The following is a 9896-nucleotide window of genomic DNA, read 5'->3' as shown; positions in this document are numbered from 1 at the left end:
ACCAGCAAGATCTTGAACTGTTCGTATTATAACTGGCCAAGCATGACATTCACAATGTTTATGTGATTAAAAAGAATCAAATAATAAAGAGACTTTACAACGGTGTAATGATTTTTTGTTGAAATGTTTACCCCCCCCCCTACGAGACCATTCCTGAAGTAACAGCAGCTGAGGAGAAGGAGCAGGTTGCAGCGTCCACATGTTTGAAACGTAGATTTTCCAATCGTCCTATGAACCCTGTCAAGTGTACGATTTAGTGACTGAAGGCCTAATCTATCACAGATGTATGTTTCTTTGTTTTGTCCATTTGGCAAAATATCAACTCTGACTGGATTTATTTCCGTCAGTGGTATTATCACATAACAGCTGCAAATCAATAGGTTCAAAAAGCTTTTAATTAAGTGTTGGTTCACTTAAACAAAAATAAAAATAAAGAAAGACAGTTGCACTCTGTTACAGTTACACTTTGTAACACTGTCAGTCAAATTAAAGGTATTTAAGTGCTGATGATACATGGTGAAACTCACACAGCCTGTATTCAGAAACTTAGCATTAAAACAAGCTGTCAGCACTTCTGCAACAGTCACTGTCTCCACCTGCAGCGATGCCCCGAGCTCAGCCCACCCAGATCACTCAGTCTGCCAGGATTTGGTTTCTCTGGGTTTTTACTGTGACAATACATTTGCTATCACCAGTTTTCATCTGGACCGCTTCCTTGAGTGTTAACAACTTCCCTGTTCTGACAATCATCTTGTGAGGATATTGATTCTGGGAAGAAAAACTGTTCCTGTTTAGTTTTGAATAAAACGTTTCAAACCTGTGAACAACACAGAATAAATGTTATGCACCTCGAATGTGTTTAGGTCTGGATATCGTAGAGTCAAGTGAGAAAATCTGTTTAAATGTATTTTAATTTCGGTCAATCAGCCCTTTAATATCGTCCATTTTACCCGTCAAAAGTAAAAATAATTAATTGAATAAAAAGCTGGAGAAAGTTGCTAAACATCCAAACAACTTTGAAAGTCTGCAGGCTTTGGTTTAACTGGTCAATAGATTTGTGTGTCATGAGCCCAAACACATTTCATATGAAGAACGATGTACCTGTGCATGTAAGTTATACTACGCTACACTAACATGTACTTAATAAGTCAGTTTAAAGGATTAGTTCAACAAATTACAGAACCACCATTAATCATAGGTTACTCAGATGTCATCTTTAGCCATGCAAATCTCTGAGAGACCATTCAAGCATATCCTGAGAAGTTCCATTTACCAGCACAGTATTTGGGGAGGAGGCAGAAATCTCACCGTATCTTAACACCTGGCAAACGAAATGAATTGGTCCCACTCACCCTGTGAATGTATGATTCATTCTGGGTTTTTCTGTGACACGAAGAATAATTTTGCATGTACACAACAGGAAAGAAAAACTTAAAATCAGATACCTCAGAAACAATGCAGATAAAACCCAAAATATCTGCACTCCACCTGTGATATGATGTTTTATTCACTGGAAGTAATATTTTTCAATGTGCGTTTAATCGAACTTGCATCATATTCAGTCAAGAGTCTAACGGTGACTCACACCTTCATTCAGCCTCAGAACCACATCACCAGTAATCCCAACAGGCTCTGAATAAGTGACTTTAAGCTCAGTGTGATGCTACGAAACGAAACTCCAGAACCACTTTCACCCCCCCCCAGAGGAAGAAGCCACCCACCGTCTCTCCCGGCCCGAAGACCTGCTCCAACGCAACACCCGCTAAATCATTACATTCCCCAATTAAACCATCATCCAAGAGCAATATTCCTCTCCTGTGAGAGTACTAATTATGTGCTCAGGATACTTAGCTCTGATGTTCGTCCTCTCCTCTGGCACGGAAGCACCTGGCCCGGTGCCCTGCAGATTTGCTCTGACATTAAATGCACAGAGACACGTCGACAGTTTTTATTAAGATGTTTGGAGTCTCATCTCCTCTGCATAGTGTGTCTGTGTGTGTGTGTGTGTGTGTGTGCACTGTACAGCAGGAGAAAGGGCCAAACGGTCTCCATATTGAAACTTTCCAGGGCTTGTTGTCAATTTGCATACTCACGTGAAGGTCATGTATACGCCTGCATCCTGAGCCCTGATATGTTGAGTCATTCACATAGCGCAGTCGGGTTGGGGCGCTCGGCAAAGCCCACAAACAAGGACACTCATGACCAATGCACGCAATGCTCTTGTGTCTATGTGTGTGTAACTGTGTGTGTGTGTGTGTGTGTGTGTGTGTGTGTGTGTGTGTGTGTGTGTGTGTGTGTGTGTGTGTGTGTGTGTGTGGGAGTGGAAGGAAGAAAGAGACAGACAAGGAAGAGAAAGTGTCTGAAGGGGGGTAGGAGAGATTTTGAGCAGTGAGTGTGAGTGAGTGTGTGGGAAAGTTGAATAACATTCCACAGTTTCACAACCATAATCTTGCTATTCTAATGCCCTACGCAAACATGTCCAGTGTAGTGAGCAGCACTTTCTCATAATGTGACCATCCTTCCTGGATCTCATATGGAGTGTGTGTGTGTGTGTGTGTGTGTGTGTGTGTGTGTGTGTGTGTGTGTGTGTGTGTGTGTGTGTGTGTGTGTGTGTGTGTGTGTGTGTGTGTGTGTGTGTGCGCGAGGCCTTCACTGGGAAAATCATTAGCCAGTGTTATCGTCTCTCCTCCTGATGAAGAGTCAGCAGGTCACAGAGATAAGGGAAATCAAAAATCCCACAGTCAAGCAACATGAGCTCTGTGTGAGCCAGAGAATTGTGAGTCCGTTACCCACGGCAACATCACAGGAGCCGGAATTCGAAATGACCTCATGTTAGTTTTGGGGATAAAAAGATTAGTTTTGCAGACAAATGTGTTTATTCCAAATCGTCTGCCTGATTCAATCAAAGATGAGTGTGTGGAAAGTGTTTTTAGTTTCCTGCAAAGAGGAGAAGAATGTAGCGTCGCGTGACGCAGGGAAACCCTGACATCACATAGCCAGCGTGCTGACCACCGCAGACCACCAGTTACTGGCCCAGTTAAATAAATACGTCCACCACAGCAGTGAACGCAGAGAGAGTGACTCAGCACACACACACACACACACACACACACACACACACACACTGGTAGCTCCTGCTTGTGCGTGGATCCAGATAAAACCCAGATTTCATCAACAGGGCAGTTGTGTCTGGGTCTTATCGTCAGACTAAGTGGCCGTGCATACGTCAGGGAGAAAAATATGCAGATTTATCATACAACTGGACCCCGTGTGTGCACGTGTGTTTATGTGTGTGCATGTGAGTACATGTGAGTGTGTGCATTGTTTAGTCTGAAAGGGAAAACCTTGCATCTCCTCAGATGTGGCATTAGGCCCAGTCATGTAGAGACTAAAGTTTTCTGAATGCCACACGGGAAACTCATTTGTCTATTGTTCGTGAACTGTGTGTTTTAAATGTTAAAAAAAATATGTTAAACTCAATGTGACAGTGTGTTTGAATAAAATATCTAAACAGTTAAGGTTCTCTGTGCCCAGCACAAAATACAGTTATAGTGTCTGGATGTAGCGTTTATTCCAAAATGTGGATATTTTGCAAATGAATGTGAAGATGGCTTTGAAGCTTGAAAGTAAATAATAATACCTGGATTGTAATTATTATTATAACGTTTTATGACCATAGTTTTTAATATTCTTTAGGTGAAGGGAATAATCTTCATCCATTTTCTAATGATCCTGCGCCTTAGAATAATGTTCTGTGTTTTTAAAATGGTTTTCACTATGTTGGAATGACATGTTTCATTGTGTCCAACTGAAAATTTGATTATTCTGATTCATATTTGAATACTCTAGCAATAATGTTGTGAGAATTTTATTTTAAATGTATTCTTATATTGTCTAGTTTTATGTTTCATGTATGAATACATTAGAGTATGGGTCAGTAGCATGTTACTAGAAACACGATGAGTGGTTCTTTAAAAGAAATACACATGGAGCCAAATAATAAATAAAAGTATTGAATTATGAACATAAAAGAACATATGTTTTGGGGCTTTTTTGTTCTCAGCGTAAATTGTTTTAAATATTTTCCAAGACTAATGGCCCAAGGATTTGAGTACTTATATTTATTATTGTGTTCCAGCAATTACATAAAATATAAATCTATCAGATGCACAAAAATCACTTATGAAAAGTTATCTTCATTTCTAGTCAGTTTCTATCGTAGATGTGGTGTTTGTGATTTGGTTTTTTAGCATCAACTTTATTGCCAGTTCTGCTCTGTACAGGATATAGACGGGATTGAAATGCTGTTTCTCTCTGATGTAAACATATAAGTAGACAGAACATATAAGTAAACAAGAAGCAACATGTTGTTTTTGTATTAAATATCAATTAATAAATTAGACTGTTAATGCAAAAAGAAAAATGGTGATAAAAATGGGATTCCATCTCTCTCTCTCTCTCTCTCTCTCTCTCTCTCTCTCTCTCTCTCTCTCTCTCTCTCTCTCTCTCTCTCTCTCTCACCATCTCCACTCACAGTGTAATTATTCATGAGGTTCGATCGCCCTCTGGTGGCGGACACGAGTAGACGCAGGCGGTGACCTGCAGTTCCGGACTTTCCCCACTGGATGGCCACAGCGCGCGCACAGCCCCTCGCCTAGACGTCGCGGAGGAGAGGAGAAGAAGAGGAGCGGGACGCTGTGAGTGACAGACGCGTGAAGCAGAAGCTCTGACTCGTTTCTTCATTTTAATTTGAGACATTTCGCTTTTGGAATTAAAAACTAAAAAACAACCTCAGACGCGACATGTCGGCGAAAACCTTCCGGCGAGTGGACGTGGACGAGTACGACGAGAACAAGTTCGTGGACGAGGAGGACGGAGGAGACAACCAGCTGGGTCCGGACGAGGCGGAGGTGGACTCCCTCATCAGACAATATCCTTCACACGGTGCCCGTCACACACACACACACACACACACAGACACACAGCACACACAGTGGTAACACACTGGGGGTCCGGGGCTCAGGTGGATCCTGCAGGTTCGTGTCGGTGTCTGTGTGAAGGGGCGTCAGGCTGCTGCAGGCCGGTCACTGTCCGGACCTGCCTGACAGTCACATTCCAGGGATTTCTGCCCCCCCCCCCCCTCCACTGCGTGCGTGCGTGCGTGCGTGTGCGTGTGTGTGTGTGTGTGTACAGTATGTGTGTTTAAGTACACGGTCTGTGTAACAATGCCCTGATTTGAAAAGTAGTAGTAGTAGAATACTGTGAGTCTAGTTGAACAGTGTTTCCACAGACCACTGGACTCGCTTGTGCTTCCTGAAGATGTTTCACTTCTTATCCTCAGACAGGGAAGTACAGTGGGTTCTGTGTGTACTCATGATCTCATATAATGATTTTTTATTTATATAACAACAACTGTAGAAAGTACCAAAGGCGAAAGCAAAATACCACATAACTTAAAAATGGACAAAGGTATTGGGACACCTACACATTACACCCACAGGAGCTTTTATGACATCCCATTCTAAATCCACAGGCATTAAAGGGATAGTTCACACAAAAATGAAAATGTCCTCATTATCCACTCACCACTGTGCCGATGGAGGTGGTGGGTGAAGTGTTTGAGTCCATAAAACACTTCTGGAGTTTTAGGGGTAAACAGCGTTGCAGCCAAATCCAATACAATTGAAGTAACTGGTGACCATTTCTTCAAACATAATAAAAAAACAGAAAAATAAGATCAAATTGCTCCATTCTGCTGGTGTGGTGTCATCTAAGTGTCCGTAAGCAGCGACATTAAAATCTGACTTGAAATGAGGTCATTTACGCCAAGTTTTTATCCTAAATCGTCCAAAATGTCTTGGTAATCTGAAGCGTCCCTTCACTGGAACTAAGGACTCGAGTCCAACCAATGTCAATGGGACTGAAGGAAACACCTGACTGATGTGTAAGAGCTGTGTCTCAATGTGTCCCAGTACAACAAATCTTATAATACAAAACAGACAGTGACGTTTGGTTCACTATCCAAGAGGGTCGGGGACCTGATGGCAAAGGTCATGTCCCCCCCGGCCTTCATTCTTGAACACGGCCTCATCAGAGGATCGGCGGCTGCAGGCCGGTGGGACACTTCGCCAAGCGGTGCCAAACCATGCAGTGAAAGTTAGTATTAGTATTCTCACAGATGTCCTCACAGATATTTTTAAAGTATCTACAGAGACGTGTATGTTGAGCTGCTGAGACGAGGGTTTCAGACTTACAGGCCTTATAAGGTAGGGAAGTGTTCACTTCCTCATTGAATCAGACAGTTACCTCCCACCTTGGTGCAGGAGAATTTCAGGACAGACACCTTTTTGAATTCAAGTCTGACAAATGCAAAACTCAGAACATGAACATTTAAAGAAAACCATTCTTTTCTAATCGAACAGGCCTTGTTCTTTGTTTAAAAAAAAGCATTTTAAAGTTGTGTCGAAACTACTTTAAAGCTTCAACAGGACACGTTTGAGAAATCTTTCAAAGTTTGTGCTTTTAGTACGAATGTACTTTTATGTTCTACTGACCCACGTCTGCATGTCAGAGGAGAAACACTGTCACTGAAACGACTAACGGGAAGTTGCTCACTTTATTTTTGTCTAAATCGGCCAATTGTACTGAATCTTAGTTCCTGTTTTCCTGTCTTGCTTCTATTTTTGCCTGAATAAGAACTTTTATCCTCCATCACTTATGGGTGGAGCTTGAGCCTGTAGTCAATATGGTTATTTTGTGGGTTCCCGCTTTGCTTCTTTGCATCCTTAACCCAACCCTGCACAGGAAACCTCACGGAGGCTTTACTCGCCGTTCTGAAGAACCCACCAATCAACACCAAGAACCAGAACGTCAAGGTGGGGGTGGTTTTATTCCTCAACTTTCCTGACTCTGAAGTGATTTCCTGCAAACATGCATCCGAGATATTGATCTTTGTTTGTAGGTCTTCTACAGTTGCAGACCTGTGGTGATTTTAAACATTTGTTAGTATGAAGTCATGATCGTAGTCGACCAATGAGTCACTGATAATCTGACTAAAATGTGAACGTATGCACCTGATTGGAAAAAATCCAAGTTCTCTGGAACCAGGATAGTTAATAACTGAAGTGTGCAGCAGCTCAGGGTTTCACCTCTTCCCTCTCTGTTCCAGGAGCGGGCTGAGGGTCTGGTGCTCAAGGTGCTCAGTGCCTTTAAGAGCAGTGACATTGAGAAGGGGGTGCAGTCTCTGGATAAGAACGGCGTGGACCTGCTGATGAAGTACATTTACAAGGGCTTCGAGAGGCCGTCGGAGAACAGCAGCGCCGTCCTGCTGCAGTGGCACGAGAAGGTAAACGGTCACTTCACTGTCCGATACAATCATGAAGGGACTGAGGAGTTTTGAATGAGCTTATAGCTTTTAGCTTTATTTCTGAATAGTGTGAAGAAGTGAAGATGACTCCATCATTTCACTGTAACGTGTGAAAGAAAAGTAATAACAGCTTTGCGATGTTCATAGAATTATAATGACGGTTACTGCCAAAAATATGATCTTTCTGAAAAGTGACGAGCTGCTGCAGATCAACTGAAACTCTGCTTCAAACGCTGCCTGATCACATCTCATCTTCCCGTGTGTCTCCAGGCTCTGGCAGCTGGGGGAGTGGGCAGCATCGTGCGGGTTCTAACAGCGAGGAAGACGGTCTAGCAGAGGAACAGAGCATCAGTTCACTCCACATCACTGATAGATACAAGGGGAGCATGTCACTGTACTGTTCATGTAATATAACACATGGCATAAGGGGCTAAAATGGAAAAACAGATTTTTAACACAATGTGATCAAGGCTGAAAAGAAAAAACATATAATCTGGGTCACGTTGTGTTCAAATTGGGTTTTCTTGTTTCTTCCTATGCATGATCACAGCCGAGTAAATCCTCACAGGGTGCTACAGGTAACTTCTCTTAAACTCTGTGTCCGTGTCAGTCCTGTACAATATGGGTTCAGTTTACACACCAGTGGTTCCCAACCTGAGGGCTGTGATATCAATCTGAGGGCTCACAAAATGATTAAGAAGGTTGGAAACAGAACAAAATCTCCTGATAAACAAAAATCATGTACGTTTTTTTTAAATCTCTTCTAATCTCAATTGATTTGTGAATTACTGGATCATTTCTTGTCTCCAGGCCTCTAGAATACTTCAAATACAACAAGGAATCACTGTCACTGCTCTCTTTGTTCCACTAGACAAATGTTCAAGTGACAAGGATTCACAAGTCGACCTCCTTTGTTTTTAAGCGATCACAAACCAAAACGGTTGAGAACCACTGCTATGAAAACCACCTCCACTCTCAGCATGAAAGCACAACCACAGAGACGACTCCTCGGGATCTCCTCCCCACTGACTTCCACCCAAACACACCTTCTGTGTGTTCGGGTGGAATTAAGCTTCTGCTTCGTCTCACTCAGGAAAACCTTCCTTCCTGATGGAATAATAATAATAAAAAAAAAGATTCTCAGTCGGTAAATCCTCTCGCTGCGTCTCACTGTTACACTTCAGCGGCGGGGGGTGTCCTGAAAAGCACAGTCAAAGATGGAGGGCGGTGGATTTTCATCACGGGGGTCGTCCCTCTCCCCCGTGGAGGAGGAGGAGGGGAGCGGGGGGGGGGGGCTCCGTTGTGATCCATCCACCCGGCCGTCCTTTCACACCGCCTGCTGCCCTAGTTAAGGATTATTACCCACGATGCATCTCCAGCACCACTCTTTATTAATCCCACTCTACCGGTCCCTCCATCCTGTTAATGTGTGACGCTCTGCTGCTGCTCACAGGAGCTGCGTGCTGTGCTTCCAGGAAAAATGACATCACCCTGAGAAAACTCTCTAGGACTGTTTTTACTATGATATTCAACAGAAAGGATCATGTAGGATTATACATTTTCATTTCTGTTTTATAGTATTTTTATTTTGCCTTGAGGCCATAACCCCCACTCGACTGATATTAAATACCAGGTTTAGTGTTAAAAACATGGCATGCTTGCTTTCCAGGAGAGATGAAGATAATAATATTCATATGTTGGTGTCTTTTCAAATAGAGAGCGAGTTTTAATTGATTTAAAATTGTTTGCATGATCCCGTTTTTGAGACTTTGAGTATTTTCTGGAGCATTTCATACTCGTCTTTTGTACGTTTGCTGTGATTTTTGTATCGAATCTGTTTCACCCAGTATTGTCTTGCAGTATAAATCATACTGTTACGATATATATACTTTAAATTCCTATGTATTTTATATAATGAGGAAAAACTGGAAAGTGTCATCTGCCTTATGAGGTGGATTGTGTCTGTTGCCAAATGATTGCTTGAGTTAGAACCATGTTCATATGAAACACATGAACATAAAAGCAGTGTGTTACAATTCAAACATTAGATGTTATGTGACAATCCTCAACACAATAATTCAGCTAAACATGTTTTGTTGGTGTCGTTTGCTCATTTTCAATCAAACACTGCGTGAAAGTTAATCATGGATTTGGAGTTACTTTTTAATAAACACAAAAACCTTGTAGTGTTTTTCACCAGTGGATATTCAGACATGAGTTGTCATGTCGTCAGTGACGATGCACCGAGACATTAGAGACGTTTTCTAATGCAGTAACGGTTTCGTTTTACATGAGAACACAAAGCAGAACTTGCTTCATGTTCTTCTAGGCAGTTGCTCCTCCGAGGGCGGGACGACGACGGCGAAGCAAAACACACCGATGTACAAACTGCCTTACTCAATAATATTAACTATAGTCCTTTTTTATGTTTGTGCGTTTTTGACAAAAAATAAATAAAAGGTATGAATGCTGATCAGAACTGTGTCGAGATGTTTGATTGTGTTTTATATGCACGGACTGAGTATTGTGT

At 42.2% G+C, this 9896-nt stretch overlaps 1 protein-coding gene across 1 annotated transcript; it reads left to right on the top strand.

Moving 5' to 3' along the window:
* Positions 1-4661: 4661 nt before the first annotated feature.
* arpc5b (actin related protein 2/3 complex, subunit 5B) lies at positions 4662-9839 on the top strand. The gene is made up of 4 exons (XM_035176056.2): positions 4662-4930; positions 6803-6875; positions 7169-7345; positions 7637-9839. The coding sequence occupies exons 1-4, from the start codon at positions 4803-4805 to the stop codon at positions 7697-7699; spliced, it is 441 nt and encodes a 146-aa protein (XP_035031947.1). The 5' UTR covers positions 4662-4802; the 3' UTR covers positions 7700-9839.
* Positions 9840-9896: the final 57 nt, after the last annotated feature.

Source organism: Hippoglossus stenolepis, chromosome 14 (genome assembly GCF_022539355.2).
Source record: "Hippoglossus stenolepis isolate QCI-W04-F060 chromosome 14, HSTE1.2, whole genome shotgun sequence".
Lineage (NCBI taxonomy): Eukaryota > Metazoa > Chordata > Actinopteri > Pleuronectiformes > Pleuronectidae > Hippoglossus > Hippoglossus stenolepis.
This window is presented reverse-complemented; position numbering and strand designations above follow the sequence as displayed.